A 22,457-nucleotide genomic window follows, 5' to 3' on the forward strand; every position below is an offset into this window, starting at 1 on the left:
ATAATGAACATGCAACACTCATGTGAAGATAAGTTAGACACTGGCAGGTGAGAGTTGTGATCACAGCTCTACATTGCTGTTTGTTTGCACAGCAGAAGCTTTAGAAAAAGAATCAAAAACTACACCAAGCATTCCCCCCCGTCTCTCTCCCCTGACACACACACACACCTACACACACACACACACACCTACACACACACACACACACACACAAATCCACCATATGAGGCGAGTCTGCTCCCATCTGACTTCCTCCTTTTCTATCCAGCTCTTGCCCTCTAGGTCTGTTTAATGGATCTGGCAGCTCTTCCCAGCAGCCGCCAAAGAGAACAGGTGGAGCAAATTAAGACACAGTCTGCGGCCCCTCTCACTAGCTCAATTCACCACAGTGGCCCGCTGTAAGACACAGGCAATTTCCACAGAAATGTAATGTTGGCTGAGATGTACCCTCTTGGTCTCTGCTGCTCTGTAACTCCAGATTGGAAGACAACAAATACAATAGATGAACTGATTGAAGTTGAACAACTAATTTGACAGTAGTTAAAGGGGACAATGTGGCTGCACAAAATCTACTAAGGGTCTTACTTTTAGTCTCACCAATGCAACAAGTTATGGCAAGTCATCTGTGTTAGAAGCATAGATTTAGGTAGCCTACCGCGAAACCGCTTTTTGCACGGCCTATTTTAAAAAAACACGGCCTTGAAATGATAGCACGGCTTGACCTAGGCCGTGCAAATATCTACATTTAATAGACGTGCTTACTACACGGGTTTCTATACGGTGCGCTAAATATCTGATTAGGCTACATTCTAATTCTGGCAAAGAATATGTTTGCCGAATACCGGTACTGAAAAGCTTAAACCCGATCCCATTTACGTTTCTACAGCCACCCGTGTCCTATTTGGTAGACGGCGTGTCAGCCGGATGACGATAGCCGCTATGTAAATAGCGTCATATGATAGCAGCTGACAGCTAACCGCTAACTAATAAATTCAACAAAGGAGAAAAACGCTACATAAACAAAACCAACGCTGGAAACATCCAGCAGTTCATCCACTTTGTCATTGGCATGTGACTCTTTATTACAAGAACTCAATCAAGCTTTGTTTCAGAGAAGGCTGTGTGCGGCGAGGACAAATACACGTAAACAATCAGCTGTGTTACAGTCAATGCTTTAAACACGGCAGTTTTGTTTACCGACGTAACACAGGAAGTGACGATTCTTTCAACCAATCAACGGACTGCAGGGTTTAGCTCCAGATGATTGACTTATCAAGGTCTAGGGATCTAGGGATGACACATGTACTATTATGAATTTATTTGTTTGTTGTTGGTTTTTTAAAGAAAGTGCAGATAGAAGTAGTGGGCCAACAAAGGGGTTAGACAACATGAACCAAGTGAGTTGCAGTCAAATGATGAAGGGGTGTGTCAGGGCAGGGGCTGTACAGTAAATCAACATTATGAAGCTTGGGAAAACTAAAATGTGAAAACTAAAACGTGTAACAATGCATCTTATTGAACAGAATGCACCATTTAGAGACTTATTCAGTTTTCTTCAAAACTAGTGTGTTAGGGAGCACATAACCGCCGCGCCGCCGTGAGTGACACTGAAAAAAATGTGCACCCCCTGTATTTTTTTTTGCACCCCCTGTTTTCCCATTTCTGCCTAAATCACTGGTTAGAAGTATACATAAAGCTGGTTATTAATGTCAGGAAAGTTCAGGACCAGAGAATAACGTGTTTTGGAAGAAGTTTCTTGTGGTGCAATCCAGAACATCCATTATAAGGCAATAATAAAATATCTCACCTTGCTTCTTCCTGCTTGTGTACAAAAAGCTTCTCAAGTAGTACTGGGACTACTTCCAACACTTTACAACTACAATGATGGAAACTTTTACTGGAGTCACCAATAACAGGAAGTATAAATCAAAGCAAGCACCTTCACAAGCAAAGATAACATAGAAGCATTAATTGTTCCCCACGTGGGCTGGGACTGATACAATACTGAGGCTCTTATAAGAATCTACCTCTTGTTTTATGCAGTTTTTTTAGGGGTGAAGGAGATTACAAGGAGTAAGGTTACAAAGACAATTGACCTATGACAGCTTCATGAAAAATTAAGGTAACCAATAGCATAATTATGAGATGGCACTTGGTAATTACAGCGGTGATTCAATTAAAGTAGAGAGCAAAGTGGCAACATGTTAAATGATGATGGAGGTTTTAATGCATTTTAAATGTGTTTTGTTATTTGTCCTCCATTTGTGTTTTTCTTTTTCAATAAAGATTTACATTTTCTTCTTCTCTTACATTCTTGTTTCCAGATTTGTTATTTTTCAGGGAAATAGGAATATGAAGTGTTTTCTGGAATAGATCTTTTACTACATGTTTTTTTTTTTTATCATGTTTGTTACGATAGAATAATGGGAACCAAAAGCACGAGACAGACTGAGCGTAACGAAATACAAATTTATTGGAAAAACACGAGTGACAAGAGAAACAGTAATAAGTGACACTAAAGTGAAGCATACATCTAATGTGACAATAATAAATGTGTACAAGCAATTAATGTGACTCTAAAGTGTGAGCAAGTAATTAACGTGACACTAAATGTGATACAATAATATAAGTGACTCTAGATGTACAATGAAACGCGTGTAAGCCAGATGAGGACGAAGACAGATGACGAGGAACACGGGGTGAGGACGACAGGACTGGAAATAAACTGGGAAGGAGAGAGAGAACACGAAGGGGTCAAAAAAGTACGACAGGGTAAATCTCACAGAGTATTGAATTACGAGAAAACACGAAGAGCTACCAACCAACTGGAGAAGAACAATAATCCGGCGCTGGCTTCCTGGCAGAAGCCAGCTTAAATACCCGGATGACGAAATGGCCCACACCTGTGGACCCTTAATAGAATAATTAGTAGACACAGAGGGAGTGACAGACAGGGAAACAAACAGACACACATGGGAAGAGACAGACAGACCCAAAACATGACAGTACCCCCCCCTCAACGACCGCCACCTGGCGGTCTACCAGGCTTCTCGGGGAACCGTCTGTAGAAATCCCGGATAACCGAGTGATCCAGAATTAAAGCCCTCGAGATCCAGCTCCGCTCATCCGGACCGTAACCCACCCAGTCGACCAGGAACTGGAACCCCCTTCCTCTGCGGCGAACGTCCAGAACCTTATTAACAGTAAATGCCGGATGGCCATCGATGAGCCGGGGGGGTGGAGGGGCGACGGCCGGAGGGCTCAGGACACTGGTAACCACTGGTTTAATCTGGGAAACATGAAAAGTAGGGTGAATTTTCAAAGCCGGGGGAAGTCTGAGACGCACTGACGAGGGGTTAATGATCCTGTCAATCTCGTAGGGCCCAATAAACCGGGGCGCCAGTTTTCTGGACTCCACACTGAGCGGTATGTCCTTCGCGTTAAGCCAAACCCTTTGTCCAGGCACATAATCCGGTGCTTGAACCCTGTGACGATCGGCCAAACTCAGGTTCCGCTCCTTGGTCCTTAGCAACGCCGACCGGGCCTCCCTCCAAGTCTTGCGAATCCGTCGCAGGTGAACCTGGACGGAGGGAACCGCGATCTCCTCCTCCTGATTGGGGAACAGAGGAGGTAAATATCCCAATGAGCACATGAAAGGTGCCATACCTGTCGCTGAGGATGTAAGTGAATTGTGTGCGTATTCCACCCATGCCAGATGTTGACTCCAGCTGCGTGGTCTTTGTGCACAAACACAGCGAAGCATGGCTTCCAAATCCTGGTTGGCCCGCTCAGTCTGTCCATTAGACTGCGGGTGGTATCCGGACGATAAGCTGACGGTGGCTCCCAAGGCCCGAACAAACGCTCTCCACACCTGAGAAGTGAACTGTGGCCCTCTGTCGGAGACAATATCCAAAGGAATGCCATGCAGCCGAAATACGTGGACTGTCATTAAATCCGCGGTCTCAGCAGCAGAGGGCAATTTAGGCAACGCCACGAAATGAGCAGCCTTAGAAAAGCGATCTACAATCGTCATGACAATAGTGTTACCTCCCGAGTCAGGGAGACCCGTGACAAAATCCAGTGCTATGTGCGACCAGGGACGTCCAGGCACAGGAAGAGGATGCAGCAACTCTGCTGGTGGTCGATGAGACGCCTTGCCCCTCGCACATACCGAACACGCCAACACGAACTCCTTAATGTCCACACCCATCGTAGGCCACCAGAAATGTCTCTTGATAAAGTCTGTTGTGCGAACCACTCCGGGATGGCACACCAGTTTTGAAGAGTGTCCCCACTGGAGAACCTGGGAACGAACATGGTTAGGTACAAATAAACAATTAGCCGGACCTCCACCCGGATCCGGATGATCCCTTTGAGCTTCCCTCACAAGAGACTCCACCTCCCACGTAACTGAAGCTACCAAGCATGAGGGAGGTAAAATAGTGTCTGGAGCACTAGGAGTCTCACTTTCCTTGTGAAACTTTCTTGAGAGTGCGTCTGGCTTTATATTTTTATTTCCTGGTCGGTAAGTTACTGTAAAATTGAACCTGGTGAAGAACAGCGCCCACCGGGCCTGCCTAGAATTCAATCTCTTGGCAGTCTGGATATACGAAAGGTTCTTATGGTCAGACCAGACCACAAATGGCACCTCTGCTCCCTCCAGCCAATGACGCCACTCCTCCAATGCCAATTTCACGGCCAGCAATTCCTTGTTGCCGACGTCATAGTTTCTCTCGGCTGGAGAGAGCTTACGGGAATAAAAGGCACAGGGATGCATCTTATTGTCACTAGAGTCTCTCTGGGAAAGAACTGCTCCTACCCCAAAATCCGATGCATCCACCTCCACAATAAATTGCTTGGTGGGATCCGGCTGCACCAGGATAGGTGCCGACGAGAACCTCTCCTTGAGGTCCACAAACGCTTTCTCCGCTGCTGGTGACCAAGAAAAAGGTACAATGAGAGAAGTCAATCTTGTGAGTGGAGCAACCACCTGACTGTAGTTACGAATAAACCGACGGTAGAAATTGGCGAAGCCCAGGAATCTCTGCAGTTGTTTTCTGGTAGTTGGTGTTTCCCATTGCAGCACAGCTGCAATGGGATTTCGCCGGGTCCGTCGGGTCCGTCCTAACTTGACCGCCCTCCAAGATGTAGCCTAGGAAAGAGACTGACCCGGCATGAAACACACACTTCTCAGCCTTAACGAAGAGTTTATTTTCTAATAGTCTTTGAAGCACTTTCTGAACCACGATAACGTGCTCGTCCAAGTCCTTAGAAAAAATCAAAATATCATCCAGATACACAAACACGGAGTGGTTGAGAAAATCCCGGAGAATGTCATTGATCAAAGCCTGGAAAATGGCTGGGGCATTGGCTAGTCCAAACGGCATAACTAAGTACTCGAAGTGACCCAAATGTGTGTTAAACGCCGTCTTCCACTCGTCCCCCTCCCGAATGCGTACGAGATGGTAGGCGTTCCTAAGATCCAATTTAGTAAACACTGTAGCTCCGTGTAGAGGCTCGAATGCTGAACTGATAAGAGGTAGTGGGTACTTGTTTTTTACTGTAATGTTGTTCAACCCCCTAAAATCAATGCATGGACGTAGAGACTTGTCTTTCTTCTCCACAAAAAAGAATCCGGCACCGAGTGGCGAGGACGATGGCCGAATAATACCCGAATTCAATGACTCTGTGAGATATTTTTCCATAGAAATTTTCTCGGGACCAGACAAGTTAAACAGACGACTAGACGGTAGAGGGGCACCCGGAAGCAGATCGATGGCGCAGTCGTAGGGTCTGTGCGGAGGTAAAGATAACGCCTTCTCTTTACTAAAGACTTCGCTGAGGTTGTGGTAAACTGGAGGTACTGCAGCTAGATCCGCGGATGATACCGAGGAAACACGAGGAGCTAATTTACAGGAAGGATTAGCCACAGTAAGACAGTGAGCGTGACAAAAATTACTCCACCCGGTGATCCGACCCATGGACCAGTCGATCACCGGGTTATGGCGTTGAAGCCACGGCAGACCGAGAACTAACGGAGCGTGAGACGACGCTCAGTCTGTCCATTAGACTGCGGGTGGTATCCGGACGATAAGCTGACGGTGGCTCCCAAGGCCCGAACAAACGCTCTCCACACCTGAGAAGTGAACTGTGGCCCTCTGTCGGAGACAATATCCAAAGGAATGCCATGCAGCCGAAACACGTGGACTGTCATTAAATCCGCGGTCTCAGCAGCAGAGGGCAATTTAGGCAACGCCACGAAATGAGCAGCCTTAGAAAAGCGATCTACAATCGTCATGACAATAGTGTTACCTCCCGAGTCAGGGAGACCCGTGACAAAATCCAGTGCTATGTGCGACCAGGGACGTCCAGGCACAGGAAGAGGATGCAGCAACCCTGCTGGTGGTCGATGAGACGCCTTGCCCCTCGCACATACCGAACACGCCAACACGAACTCCTTAATGTCCACACCCATCGTAGGCCACCAGAAATGTCTCTTGATAAAGTCTGTTGTGCGAACCACTCCGGGATGGCACACCAGTTTTGAAGAGTGTCCCCACTGGAGAACCTGGGAACGAACATGGTTAGGTACAAATAAACAATTAGCCGGACCTCCACCCGGATCCGGATGATCCCTTTGAGCTTCCCTCACAAGAGACTCCACCTCCCACGTAACTGAAGCTACCAAGCATGAGGGAGGTAAAATAGTGTCTGGAGCACTAGGAGTCTCACTTTCCTTGTGAAACTTTCTTGAGAGTGCGTCTGGCTTTATATTTTTATTTCCTGGTCGGTAAGTTACTGTAAAATTGAACCTGGTGAAGAACAGCGCCCACCGGGCCTGCCTAGAATTCAATCTCTTGGCAGTCTGGATATACGAAAGGTTCTTATGGTCAGACCAGACCACAAATGGCACCTCTGCTCCCTCCAGCCAATGACGCCACTCCTCCAATGCCAATTTCACGGCCAGCAATTCCTTGTTGCCGACGTCATAGTTTCTCTCGGCTGGAGAGAGCTTACGGGAATAAAAGGCACAGGGATGCATCTTATTGTCACTAGAGTCTCTCTGGGAAAGAACTGCTCCTACCCCAAAATCCGATGCATCCACCTCCACAATAAATTGCTTGGTGGGATCCGGCTGCACCAGGATAGGTGCCGACGAGAACCTCTCCTTGAGGTCCACAAACGCTTTCTCCGCTGCTGGTGACCAAGAAAAAGGTACAATGAGAGAAGTCAATCTTGTGAGTGTAGCAACCACCTGACTGTAGTTACGAATAAACCGACGGTAGAAATTGGCGAAGCCCAGGAATCTCTGCAGTTGTTTTCTGGTAGTTGGTGTTTCCCATTGCAGCACAGCTGCAATGGGATTTCGCCGGGTCCGTCGGGTCCGTCCTAACTTGACCGCCCTCCAAGATGTAGCCTAGGAAAGAGACTGACCCGGCATGAAACACACACTTCTCAGCCTTAACGAAGAGTTTATTTTCTAATAGTCTTTGAAGCACTTTCTGAACCACGATAACGTGCTCGTCCAAGTCCTTAGAAAAAATCAAAATATCATCCAGATACACAAACACGGAGTGGTTGAGAAAATCCCGGAGAATGTCATTGATCAAAGCCTGGAAAATGGCTGGGGCATTGGTTAGTCCAAACGGCATAACTAAGTACTCGAAGTGACCCAAATGTGTGTTAAACGCCGTCTTCCACTCGTCCCCCTCCCGAATGCGTACGAGATGGTAGGCGTTCCTAAGATCCAATTTAGTAAACACTGTAGCTCCGTGTAGAGGCTCGAATGCTGAACTGATAAGAGGTAGTGGGTACTTGTTTTTTACTGTAATGTTGTTCAACCCCCTAAAATCAATGCATGGACGTAGAGACTTGTCTTTCTTCTCCACAAAAAAGAATCCGGCACCGAGTGGCGAGGACGATGGCCGAATAATACCCGAATTCAATGACTCTGTGAGATATTTTTCCATAGAAATTTTCTCGGGACCAGACAAGTTAAACAGACGACTAGACGGTAGAGGGGCACCCGGAAGTAGATCGATGGCGCAGTCGTAGGGTCTGTGCGGAGGTAAAGATAACGCCTTCTCTTTACTAAAGACTTCGCTGAGGTTGTGGTAAACTGGAGGTACTGCAGCTAGATCCGCGGATGATACCGAGGAAACACGAGGAGCTAATTTACAGGAAGGATTAGCCGCAGTAAGACAGTGAGCGTGACAAAAATTACTCCACCCGGTGATCCGACCCATGGACCAGTCGATCACCGGGTTATGGCGTTGAAGCCACGGCAGACCGAGAACTAACGGAGCGTGAGACGACGGCATTATGTTGAACGTTATTTCCTCACTGTGGTTCCCCGCAACGGTCAGCAATAATGGTGAAGTCTCAGATTCGATGCGGGCTATGAGCTGACCACTTAAAGCGTCCACCTTGAGAGGTGTCGAAATGGGTTGACTCGTGATTTCCGCTTGGTTGACTAACTCCACATCAATGAAATTAGAGTCAGCACCTGAATCAACTAATGCCAGGATAGTGAAAGGTTTCCCTTTAACCAGGAAACTAGCCTCTAAATTGAGGCGTCTTTGAGGGGAATTTATAACTTCTGCCCTACTCACCAGCACCCCTGCCGTCACTGGTGAGCATGACCGTTTAACCGCACCGGACAATGAACCAGCTGATGCCCCGCCTCCCCGCAGTAAATGCAAAGCCTAAGGGCAAAGCGTCTGTTCCTTTCCGCCGGCGATAAACGATTTCGCCCCAACTGCATGGGCTCCTCATTCTGGGCTGCGGTGTGGGGCCTGACACTAAAAGGATCTGACGGAGCATATTGCACAAAGGGTGAACCAGAAAACCATCTCTGATCCGCTACCCGCGACACACCCCTGCCTCGCTCCCGTTGTCTCTCCCGGAAGCGGTTGTCGAGGCGGATAGCCATGGTGATTAGCTCTTGAAGCGTATTAACCTCATGACGCCCCACTAACCCGTCTTTCACTGCCTCACTCAACCCTTTAAGAAAAATTCCCTGTAGCGCCTGGTCGTCCCAACCCAACTCGATAGCTAACGTTTGAAACTCAATGGAGTACTCAGCCACACTAAGTTCCCCCTGCCGTAAGCTGAGTAACCGGTTGCCGGAATCCTTGTTAGCTACAGGATGGTCGAACACGGAAGTCATAATGTCCGAAAAAACTTTAAACTGAACACTGTCATTCACAGGATTGTTCCAAAACGCTGTTCCCCAAGTCCGTGCTCTACCCGAGAGCAACCCCAAAACATATGCTATCTTAGCTCTGTCAGCGGCATAAGTGAGTGGTTGCGTTTCGAACACGAGAGTGCACTGAAATAAAAAAGACTTACAGTCTCCGAGTTTACCACAGAACCTTTCGGGTGCCGGGACAAAGGGCTCACGAGGCTGAGTGGAGCTGGGGATAGGAATCACAGGGTTAGTAGGCATAACCGAAGCAGCTTGGGCAGTGAGCAGCTGATTCTCCACGCGATTCAGGCTGGCGGAAATGACGTGGAGTGACTCTGTTAACCCCCGGAGAGCCTGATCATGATGACCGAGCATAATACCCTGCGAGGCTAAAGCGTGACGCAACGCATTACTATCAGTCTCTGACTCGGCTGGTTCCATGTTTTGGCCGGATTATTCTGTTACGATAGAATAATGGGAACCAAAAGCACGAGACAGACTGAGCGTAACGAAATACAAATTTATTGGAAAAACACGAGTGACAAGAGAAACAGTAATAAGTGACACTAAAGTGAAGCATACATCTAATGTGACAATAATAAATGTGTACAAACAATTAATGTGACTCTAAAGTGTGAGCAAGTAATTAACGTGACACTAAATGTGATACAATAATATAAGTGACTCTAGATGTACAATGAAACGCGTGTAAGCCAGATGAGGACGAAGACAGACGACGAGGAACACGGGGTGAGGACGACAGGACTGGAAATAAACTGGGAAGGAGAGAGAGAACACGAAGGGGTCAAAAAAGTACGACAGGGTAAATCTCACAGAGTATTGAATTACGAGAAAACACGAAGAGCTACCAACCAACTGGAGAAGAACAATAATCCGGCGCTGGCTTCCTGGCAGAAGCCAGCTTAAATACCCGGATGACGAAATGGCCCACACCTGTGGACCCTTAATAGAATAATTAGTAGACACAGAGGGAGTGACAGACAGGGAAACAAACAGACACACATGGGAAGAGACAGACAGACCCAAAACATGACAATGTTAGCGTTAAAGAGTACATATTTGACAACTTTCCCATATTTTCTTTCAAACAATCCTCTGTGGTCTAAATTAAACATGTGTGCTGTTCTTTGGTCAAAATATAATGTAATGTAAACAAGTACCAGAGGAAGTTAGTGACCCTGTATAAACCAGCTCTCTAGGAACGCTCCGTTTTGGTCTGTCTCTTTAAATGCAATGAGCACCCCCTCCCGAGTTTTCCCAGTAGATATCACTTATTCAGTAGCAAGATTAAAACTTTCAGACCTGCACACATGCACAAAGGTTTTGCTTTAGGCTTGGGGTGGAGTCAATGGGTGGAGAAAACAGGGGAGGGGAAAATCTTGATAAAAAAATCTTGATAAAAAAATACTAAGTTGCCATAAAACATATTCAAGCCAGTGATGTAGGCACAGTTAAAGCAGTTTCTGATGCTCACCATGAACCCAGGAGCACATATACAGGAACCTGTGACTGGATTGCAGTCAGCTCCATTGGTGCAGCTGCAAGACAGCATGCATCCCTCTCCATAGAATCCAGGCGGGCAGGTCTCATTACAGTAGAGCCCCGTCCATCCTGCAGAGCAGGTGCATTCACCAGAGAGCGGGTGGCAGCTATAACATAATGAGAAAAAAAAGACAACAGGAATAAAACGAGGGAAGTGAAGTTTTAGCAGAGAGAATCAACACTTCATTGGAGAGCAGGGTCAAAGTGGGAAGTCTGCGCCAACAGCAATTCATCCATCTGTGTGTCTACGTGCTTGTTTCAGATAGATGAGGTGTCTCTTTTCTCCTTCGGTCTGTAATGACTTCTACGGTCGGTGCCCAACTCCAGCCGGAATCAGAGCATTAACATTGCATTAACTATGAATGCAGCTGAGAAATTATGAATGAAGCAAAGGTCGCGATTAAAAGCTAACTGGATGACATGGTGGTGGTGTCCAGACTAAGAATGAGAGCTGGCTTGGAGTAAAAAAAAAAAAAAAAGAACTCTGAAAGACTATTCTTTTGGAGATACAGGGAGGCTTGGTTCAGAGCTGTAGACTGTGTGTGGTATACAGTATCACTGATGTCTCACTTACCTCACGGTGTTGCTGGTATTACACGGGCAGTACTTGTCACAGATGAGGCCGTAGAGGCCCGGAGGACAGAATCTCTCCTGGCAATTAGGGCCTTTAAAGCCTGTTTCACACAGACAGGCTCCATTGATGTGATGACACTTGGCCCCATTCTGACACTCACACTTCTGGTTACACTGAGGACCGAAGGTCCCCACAGGACAGTCATCCTGACACCTGGAGGAAAATTACACCGTCTTTAAATTGGTGCTAGAAATATTTAAAGCCTATTCAAACATTTCTTTTGCCGAGGAGAGTAACAAAGTTCAAATGTAAAAAAAAAAAAAGTGTACATGTGACGAACCAAAACCAATAATCAATTTAAACAATTATTCAAACAGGAAATAAAATAAACACAAATCTTGATACAAATCTTTTTTCTTTTTTGGCAAGGAACAAGAGCAAATATTCTTATCCTAAAGGCTTACACTTTTTTTTTTACTTTAAATTTTTCTTTATTATAGCTTTAATTTTAAACTGTCAGTTGTTACATTGGACTTTTTCAAACTTTGGGATAATTTTAAAAGAAAAATATCAATTGAAGAAATAACAGAAATAATCAAGTGGTTTGACTAACAATAGTCAAAAATTGGATTTTCTTCAAGAACATGAAACTATAAATTATTGTCTTTGTTTTTAGCATGATTACTATGATTACTATCACTTTCATTATACCTACACTACTGTTAGAGTAAGAAAATACTTATCTTAAATAAAAGAAAATAAACTGTCGGCATAAATGCATGCTTATTGTGCATGTGCAATGACTGTGGTGTTGAAATGCTCTGGCTTCTAACATTTTTATGTATAAAACTTTGCATCATTTCTGTCTGTTTAACATTTTGACAGTGTTGTTGTCTTTGCAGTTCTGTCTGTGTATGAATCACTCAGTCTTCTCTCACCTGCAGCTGTTTGAAAATGGAGCAGCCAGACTCCTCACAGGTGAAAACAGAGATCATATCTCACCCACAGTAAGCTCTCTTTACTGGACACCAGTGAGGCAAAAATTTAATAAGATCCATTTTTTTCTAAAGAACTACATGGATTGGCTCCAGGTTACATGTCTGAATGGGTAAAACGTGAAGAACAGTTCTGACACCTCTAGTGATCAAAAATAGCTTTTCATTCCGCAGTCTCAACAGCAATAGGGGATTTTTTATTGTCTGTGTAATGTGGCTGGTGTGGAAAATTTTCATCACAATTAACTTTTTTTTTTTTTTTTTGATCACTTCTATGATGATTTAACTTTTTTCACGTTTCATCACACAGTGAGGTTAGTGAAGGTTTCTTTTTTTACATTCCATGATTTATATATTGAACTCATCATTTGATGAGAGTGAACAACATCCTAATTGAATGGACAATTTTAAAGTAGCATGACAGTCCTGAAAGCAGCGACCTGCTGTCACGACTCAATGCTCTCTGCAAGGCTGACAATATTTAGAGATCATCGTCACCCACGATCTAGAAAAGCACAACTTTCTCCACATTAAGCACTGAGGCAGATCAGAAAATTGTTTTTTTTTCTTCACTTAAATATAAAGACTTTACTATAGAATCCATCTCAAGAGTCTAACAAAACTATTACAAATAGCTCAATTAAATTATCAAATGGGCAGGTTATGGTTCATGTTTAAATTACCTGGCTTTAGTTTCATCAGGGGACATTGGTGTTATAACAGTAGACAGCGGAGGGTGCAGGCTAACACAATCTCAGAATATTCCTGGCAGGTTAATTCACCTGCCACTGACAAAATGAATGAGGGCAATTTTGCAAAATAATAAAGTAAAGGGAAGGTCTTGTCGAGGAAGTGTTTCTATCCATAGACAATTGCTTTGGCTGAACTAATAAAGCCGGCCGCGGTGGGCTGCTCTGGCAGGCATGGGGAACTGAGAAGATGTGTGGATTTCAATGAGACCTTAATATAAGCCCATTACTTATAATTAATGAGCAGATTCCAAACAGCATGTAGCCCATGGTGAGATCAATGGACAGGCTGGGAGAAGAGGAGGATGAAGGCTGAAGACATGAAACCTAGCCGGTCAGCATGAACTAAGAGATTAATTAAACATAAGCGACTATTAAAAGCTTCCAATACACTGTCAGATGGACTAATGGGAAATGTTAAATGCTTATATCTCTTGAGTGTTAACAGATGATTCTAATATTTTCTTTTTCTCTGAGAAGAAAAGTCAGGTTTGTGCCTAATTAGATGTCAACAAAGAGAATAGGTCAATGAGTTACTTCAGAATGCGTAACTGTCGGCATGAAACCGTACGTTTGTATTGATATCAATAAATCATATCACTGTCTGACCTCATTTTAAAAGAGGAATACAAACATTTTCACAGAGTTCTTCACATGATGTTTTGGTGTGTTATAAATGAGCAGTGTGTGTGTGTGTCAGAGGTGTTTTCTGTGTACCTGCGCCCACTGAAGCCAGCTGCACACTTGCACTGCCCGGTGACGTGGTCGCACAGTCCGCCATTACGACAGGAACAGTCCTTGCTGCAGTTGATACCGTACTTGCCAAGAGGGCATGGCTGGGCACAAACTGAACCCTTTACGAAACAGAAAGCAGAGAATCAAATGAGAAACTCACGACTAGAACGCAACAAGACTGAAATGTATAAAACTATTACTAACTTTTGTTTTCCTGTTGTTTGGACAATTAAGACATACAGTACACTTTTAGTTCTCATATCTGCTTCGGTATATTTCTTATTCCCCACTATAGTATTTCATCATAATAAGTATCACATTCTCGATACTACAATGTAACAGCAGTTATCAAAAAAAAACAACTGTACAGTAGTTTGACACTTTTTAGACTCATCTTTATCCAGCACATCCAGCTCATATTTAATTTTTTCATTTTAAATGCTGCATTGGCAAGCAATAAGAGAGCCTACATGATTTGATCACACTGCTCATATAGTAGTACGTAAACATTAGAAATATCTCCTTATTTGATACATTTTTTGACACCATTAAACATTTGCTAATACAACGCAGGCAGGGCTTTTAAAGCGTTCTTTCATTTTTATAACATAAGAGTTCTACGGCAAGTAGCCTTGTGGTCATAATGTGTGCCCCTTGTACAGAGGATAAAGTCCTCATCGCACTGACTGTGTAAAAAAAGTCCTTTGCTGCATGTCATCACCCACTCTCTGTTCTCAGAAGATGACTTGAAACAAGCTGATTCAACAAGGAATGTTGTCTTGAAAACATTTCCTACTGGGATATTCCAACAATAATACTTTATATTGTTGAGCATATATTCCCTAGAGAATATAAAGAGTAAGGGGTTTAAACCCCCCCCCCCCCCCAAAAGAACGTGCTAAACTTTCCCAATTGAATGCTTTGATTTTTTTTTTACTTTGAAGAGAATCCTGAGATTTCATTTCTCAGTCTCTTCTGTGAAGATTGTATCGGATATGAACACTGTTTTCATGGGTTTCAACTATTTCTAACCTTTTCTGTTGTTTTCTTTTCACCTTTGCGTGTGTGACCTACCGTCCAACCTGCAGGGCAGGAACAATCTCCTGTGATGTGGTGGCATGTTCCTCCGTTCTGACAGGGGCAGCGCTGCTCACACTGAGGCCCGTGACTCCCCGAGGGGCAGCGCTCTCCACAGCTGTCAGCACACACGTCAAGAGTCAAAAGTGACAGATACATAGCTTGAGTCTGCCTGCAGTTCTTTGCATCACAAAAAACTCTCAGACAAAGAACAAGAGGAACACAGACATAGACAAAAGTTGAAAAGGAATAATTTGTTGCTGTTACACTCACAAAGCCCCTGAATACCCTGCTGCACAGATGCACTCTCCTGTCTCGTGGTGGCAGGTGGCACCGTTGAGACACTGGCAGGGAAGTTGGCATGCTTTGCCGTAGTATCCGTGCTCGCAGGGCTCCTCACAACGCCATCCCTGGTACCCATCGGTGCAGACACAGGCACCTGTGATGGGGTTACACTTGGCCCCGTTCTGGCACTGGCAGCGATTACTGCAATGAGGTCCCCAGAAGTCGCTCTCACAGCCTGCAGGCACACATGGAAGAGGCATTAGTTTGAGCCGAGAAACAGAAAAAGAATATGCACCAGGATTTATCCTTGAAAATGTCTGCAATCATATGTCTCATGAATGCAAATGTGACATAATTACCCATTAATGGCTTCCTGTAACACATGGACTCTTTCATCAAGAATATTGAATATCCCTGGATATTACAACATTTTTTTCACACTTTAAAAAGTTCCCACAGTGCTCCATAAACTACATGGAGTATATGTCATTATTAGTAAATTTCCATTGATTCAATTAAATATTATTGCTTCAAGGATGTCTGTAGATGTTCTTTTTACTGTCAATGATCTCCAGTAAAAGTCTGTCAATGCAGCCAAAGATTGATGTTTATTATTCCTTTGTACCATAGAGCTCTATTGTGGTCCAAAACTCATTAAAAATACATCAGTGATCCACACAGTTGCAGGCTGACCATAAGTCATTACCAGGAATATTGATAACACAGTTCATTTTGAGTCATCCCACATCCAACATTTTAAGGTTGAAAAAAAGAAGCAAATTAATGTGTGTGTGTGTGTGTGTGTGTGTCAGATGTACGTGTGTAAATATACACTGTACACACACACACACACACACACACACACACACACACAAACATACACACACACACACACACATATATATATATATATATATATATATATATATACACACACAGATATACACACACACACATACATATATACATGTTATATATATTTATATAATGGCTTGATGGAAGCCGTTTTACATTTTCAATCAGAGAAAAGGGGAGAGGGCTTAGATGAGCCAACAAATTGGTCTTTTTGTGTTTTTTTTCCCACCACAAAAATAAATCTTGTATTATATGGCAGCCTTATCTTTAAATTCCTTTACTGTCTTCACTTCTGCTGTGGGTCAGAGGCTACAGACATGTATCCAAGCATGCCCTGAGCAGAGGAACAACCACCACTAGTTGCTATCCATCATTGTGCTAACATATCACCTGCACATATGGACGTCCAAACAGAAAAGGAGCATGCAAACACGACATAAAAGGGCAGAATATCAAATCGAGAATGTATGTGTGTCTCTGTTTCACACCTACAAACACTCCTCAGGTGTGAGTGAAGCTTCTGTAAGAGAAAAAAGAAGCCAGAAACATGGCAGAAGAAAATTCATATCTCCTGTCAATTTGATCTTTCCAAAACATTAATCAAACTGTAAACGTGACATATACCAAGCAGAAAAGCATCCCCAGCTGCCTTACACAGGTTGCTAAATCAAGTTGACTTCTTCAAGAATATCTTCCTTTAGGTCACTTCATTTCATGTATTGGACAGGTCAAAACACTATAAAAACAGTGAGGATTGTCACATAGCCTAACCATTGATATTCTGTATTTTCTTGACTTGTTTGAAGTTATCTACCCTCACAGTATTCGGTTAGGGGATTTATTCCTTTATATAAAAAAAACATTATTTAACTGTGTAATATACAGCAACTTCATTATTTTTTTCAATCCTCTATATTGTAACTGGAAAGTCAGCTATTAGCCAGGGCTATCTAAGCTAATTGAAATAGTTTTTAAATATATTCAAGCTGATGTTTGCTAAAGTGTTAGCAAAACATGTCAGACTTGGTTGGAACAATAAACTTCAGCATCTATTCAGATTCAGATCGATCTTGGTCCTCATAAATTTAGAAGCTAATTATGATGCTATCATTTTTTCACAAGCTAACTTAAGGCAAAGTTGCCTTTTATTGAGCGGTTTGTTGTTGTTGCTCTTTTTTTTCATGCTTGTTTTCATACATTATCAATTAAGTATCATTAAGTTTAAAACTTTACTTAAATTCATTGTTGGGGCTATAGGAGAAAACTCCCCTTAACATTTTTTTTAATCAAAAGTTGAAGATGACAATTAACAACTTGTCAAAACAATTGCTGATCTTATTTCTGTCACTTTATCAATCGTTTGATCTACCTCATTTCCACATAGGTTCCAACATACTGAAAGAACAATGAGAGAGGCCACACAGATTATAGTGGGGGTAGCTAAGTGTTTCAGGTGATGTACTGGCAGCCTTTTTCACATTGCATTTAAAGTTAAAGCATTGCGTGTACAAATCGGAAATATCTATGCATATTTATTATATTTTCACACAAATGTGGGGGCACTCTCCTTGTTGTACAGTGACTCAAATCATACATAAACCACAAGAAAAAAAATTCAAATGATCAAACAGGTGTGAAAAATATCTTGCTTCTGTCACTAAGAAACCGGTCAAAAATTATAAATTGAACCAGAATAAGTATACAGAGATGATCATATACCACACGCATCATTAAAAAAAAGGCCTTAATAACACCTCGAAATTCATCTGCACAGAGGGAAGCAAATGTGCAAGCTGTTCACACCTCTAAGGAACTGGAGGGAAGAGCAAAACGAGGAGAGAAAGATTAAAAACACAAGGAAGGTTTAACAGCTACTTTATTCTTTTAACACCTTTTTCAGGTGCAACTTCAGCGATCAGCTGTCACACAAGCGGTGGAGAAAAAAAACTTTCGGCCCTGGAAGTATTTTAACAGTCGATATGCTGACACTCATGATAAATGTTTACCTTCTGACTTTGCTTGGTGTACTTTTAACTGAGTAATTGTATCGAGTTTGGAGTAATAATTGCAGAGACGTTTAATGAGACAGAAAAACACTTGAATGAAACAAAGCTAATACTCCGTGACAACTCTGCAAATACAGAAACCTCAAAGGTGCCATCTCTTAACAATGAACAGGAAAATGAGCTTTCCCAGCTGTATTATAGTAATTTGAGACAATCAGTTAAGTTACATACATAGCTGCTCTACCTCGGTAAATGTGAGGAGCTCAGTGATATTAAGTGGTACAAAGGGGACGATGTAAAACAAGCATGTCCAGCATTCCTCAGGGAATGACTGTGTGAAAAAAAACAAAAACAACATGTCCCATAAATTACAAGCAAACAGGGTAATCCTCAAGGTTAAAAGAACTACTAGCTTTTATGTAAAGAACAATGGGCACTGAGCTGAGGTGGTTGGCTGTCTTCTCTCTCACCATGGTAATTGTTCTTCTGAGGGTATGAAGGCGATTTAAGCGATTGCTGTGGCCTTATGTCTCTTCAGTAGCAGCAGCTCTTGTATCGCCGCACATAAAAGCCCAGCTTGACGTCCAGGCAGTCGCAGCAGCCAGGACAGTGAATATTCCAGTATTGATTCTCAAATCATCCCAGGCTCAGTCCTGAATGTAAAGACACAATGTCCCTCCTTGTATGCTCGCCTTGCCAAAGCCATGATCAGCCAGAGCGGGAGGCTTAATGAAGCCTGTGTCATGGTCGGCACTGAGGCCTGTTTTTCCAGGTACGCAGCAGGAAGATGATCAGCCCTTCCCTGGTACAGACAGGTCTGCCCTGAAGGGGGTCTTGGAACACTTGGCCGGAGCAGTATTACTTCTGTGGCTGGAAAGACTAGAGGCCACATTACAGGGCTCACATTGATTTGATCTAATCTGCTCCTGGCCTCCAGTCTGACATGAATGAGATCCCTGAAGGTTGAGCCGCTGCCACGCAAACGACCCTGGCACATTAAATGTGAGATGTGTGTGGGTAATGGATGAGCAGTTTAGCTGAAACTTGGTTTAGCACTCCTTAAGCACTCATCAGAGCCTGCTGCACACAGAAAAACCTCAGCACAGTGCAAAAACAGGCACTGTGTGTGTGTTTCTAAAGACACCATCCGCTCTGCTTTCAGCTCTGTAAGCCGACCACACTATATTCAGAGTGCACTTTTTGAAATGTGTTTCAGTTTAAATGTGATGTCAGTAAAAAATACAACAAATAAAACCAGACCAGCTGAGGGAGACTGAAATAAACCAAAAATATATCCAGCTCTTAATTTGCAGACTTTCCCGCTGCTTATAGGAGATTCACAAATGTTACCATTTCAAGTTTTAAACCTTCCTCAGCTTGCAGTTAGAGGTCTCAGCACATTGAGAGCAAAGCCCATTATCTTGCTGTCTCTCCTGCACAGAGGTTTCTCAAACTTTACCCAGCAGTCTCTCACTTCCCTGCTCTGACAGCATTTAACTGTGATTAAGGAGTCAGAGTTCATGATGAGCTGTAGGCAAAAACAGAAACAGCAGAAGAAAGTATATATCATGAAGGCTGCAGCGCCTGGTGTTTACAGCTAAATTGTACACGATGATGAGGACCCCCTGTGGGTTGTGGTGCATAGACAGTGAATCTCGCACAAGTCTGAAGCCGAGATCCAGCCTATTAACTGGACTGGCCCAGGTCAGGGAGCCTAACCAGAGGACACATACGCCCGCCAGCCTGGACTCTCGGAGCTCATAATGCATAACAGCTGCAATGAGGATAACCTCACACACAGAGAAAGGTCCAATCCCAAGGTGCTGAGTATAATCCCTTCGGCTAGAACAAAACAGATCACGTTGAGGGGGAAACTTCTGAAGGTGAAGTCCAAATAAACGGATATGAGAGTGGTGATGGTGGTGCTGAGCTTTGAAGTGTGCTCAGGACTTTGCATGATTAGGGACAGGCTGCAACAGGATTAAACACAAGCAGCTTTCAGCAGCGGGCTTCATTCAGAACTTCTCCTGAACTTGGTCCTCTTCAGCAAAATGTTTTGTAACTGTTCTCTGCCAGTCTTTGCCACAGAAAGCTTTGCCTCAGAGCAAAAATCAGAGGTGGAGCTCTGTAAAGAGAACATCCCTCCGTAGTCAGAAAAACAACAGAGTTTTATACTTCTACTACTTTATCCAGGATGCAACAAAAAGTGAGCTTCAATTGAGTCACGGCTGGATTGGTATAAACGCAGGCCACTTGGGGTGCTTTGTGCAGACAGACTCTTGCTTCTTTGCCAGCTCTTACTTTGAAAACCACATTACTGCAATTGGAATATTTGGCACGAAGCCCGACTTCACTCCCCAGTGCCCGAGTGGCTGGCTGTCACATAACTATTATTAACACACACTGTTGACACTTGAGGAATAACTTAACTCAGACAGAGAAATTATAAGAAAAAAACCCCCCCCTCTGTCTCCCAAGAGCCTTTTTACTCGTCTCTTACTCTTCAGCAGAGCTTGTAGCAAAGCAAAGCTGCGTGACTCATTGTCTTTACGAGTCTCCTGCATCGCCTCTTGAGAAAAGTGCACCTTAGAGTTTCATATTGTCTGATTCACACTTTGTACCAACATCTTTTTCCTTTTTCTTTTTTGTCTTGACAAGTCGGAATTTTCAAATTAAACTCCATGACCAGAATTAATATCGGCAAGATACTATTTCAAGGCAGGATAAAGAGACTGGCTTTAAAATGTTACAATGATCATTTTTAAAAGGAACAATGAAACAATTTTGCTGACAATTTAGCTGACACCAGGCTGTGTAGTATTCTGCTCTTCAGTCAAAATGAGCTATTTGAAAGAGGAGTTATTCAATAAAAGCCTCACTCAACATTCAGCTATTCATCACTGCTCCCTGACTCAATGACGCAGACTAATAGAGTGAAAAGCAGACAGGACTGGAACCCGGGTCTACAGGGAAAGTGATGATTGTTGTGTAAAGTGGTGAATTTGCATTGAGTGATAAATGTCTCTCAGCTTTGTGAAACTTGCAGCAGTAAAAGCTGCCAATATGCTACCAGACAGGGCCCGTTGTCCCCGACATGTTCTGCTGACACTTATTACACTGTTATTTATTCACCCGCAGAAAACCTCAGGAACGACAAGTAAACAGTTTAGATACATCCCTGTGCGCTTGACGAATGATTTTCTAAATATACAGAAGAATCTGCCAATAGTCATGGGGGCAGTTTTGCTGAAATGGAATAACAGCATGCTGCAGATGGTGTTGCTGGGCGTGTCGTTTGTCCTGCACTAATTCATCTTCGCTGAGACTTTGTGTGTTCATGATTCCTCTGAGGGAAAAAAAAACAGCACAGGTACAAACTCACAACACCACACCGATACAATGCAATTCACTATAATGCACCACATGCCCCCTCCTGATACCGTCAGATAACAAGTAACAAGAACTGACTGAACTGCACAAAACTAATGAGTGAATAACTTAATTCTTTTAGGACTATGCATTACTGATTAAAAAGACTGGCTTGGTTGTTATCCGGAGGAGGAGCTGATCATTTGTCTAACTTCTATTCAGGATGTGAACCTGGATCAATACCAGCCCTGCAGATGCCTGACGGCGGCTCCTCTGCAGTTCAACATTAACTAGGTTAACAGGACTGGTGGTCGACCACAACAGACAAGGCCAGGTCATCTCACGCTTTGGTCTAAACAAGCACTTAAGAGTGATGCAATGTGTAAAGCGCGGCCCTCTCTTTCTAATAAAACAAGCTTTGTGGAGTGGCTGTGAGCGATGCCTTTGCATCGGTGCAGTAAACCAGTCACTTGTTCAACAGAACCTGACACGGCTCATGAAAGCATCTGGATCAGCAAATTGTTACACAGCCCACTGCTCCTTCCAATTAATAATTTACCCTTCACCCCATCCTGCAGAAAACAGACCCTCCGCTATGTAGCCACAGGACAGCAACAAAAAAAGCAATCAAAGCTGAAGTGGACATTTATCTACAATACACACTGATATACACTGACTTGAGTATACATATTGGTGTACTGCATTACAGGCATACTCACACACAGCAGTCACGTGCAACAACAAAGTGGCTCAAAAACAATGTCAACCCGATACAATCGAATGTAGCACACTTAATTTACACACATTGATTCTCTATTTTCAATTATTAATTCTAATTAGGATGAAGTACAATGTGCCATAGGGCAGCAGCAGTCAATGTGAAAGGGTGCGGCAACAGAGAGGAATACTGATGCACATTCATACAATAACAATAAGGGCAACCCCATCAGCATCAGGACAAAGTCAGAAAGTCCACTGGGCAATCTTTCATCAAAGTTTGCTGTTGAGTTGGTGATGCAGCTGTGCGTCTGAAATATTCAGAATCTCTCTCTTCAGATGCTT

General features: G+C 43.5%; 1 protein-coding gene across 5 annotated transcripts in view; it reads right to left on the reverse strand.

The window, feature by feature from the left end:
- The window catches only part of megf11 (multiple EGF-like-domains 11), an 85,100-nt gene that overhangs the window by 18,403 nt on the left and 44,240 nt on the right, over window positions 1-22,457 (reverse strand). For all 5 annotated transcript variants that reach the window (XM_079346919.1, XM_079346920.1, XM_079346918.1 and 2 more), the window contains 5 exons: window positions 15,154-15,400; window positions 14,878-14,998; window positions 13,786-13,922; window positions 11,325-11,537; window positions 10,683-10,857 (listed from right to left, as the gene is read on the reverse strand). In XM_079346919.1, coding sequence (XP_079203045.1) covers window positions 10,683-10,857; window positions 11,325-11,537; window positions 13,786-13,922; window positions 14,878-14,998; window positions 15,154-15,400 — 893 coding nt within the window. The remainder of the gene's footprint in view (window positions 1-10,682; window positions 10,858-11,324; window positions 11,538-13,785; window positions 13,923-14,877; window positions 14,999-15,153; window positions 15,401-22,457) is intronic.

The sequence above is a fragment of the Symphodus melops genome, assembly GCF_947650265.1.
Source record: "Symphodus melops genome assembly, chromosome: 6".
NCBI classification, from domain to species: Eukaryota; Metazoa; Chordata; class Actinopteri; order Labriformes; family Labridae; genus Symphodus; species Symphodus melops.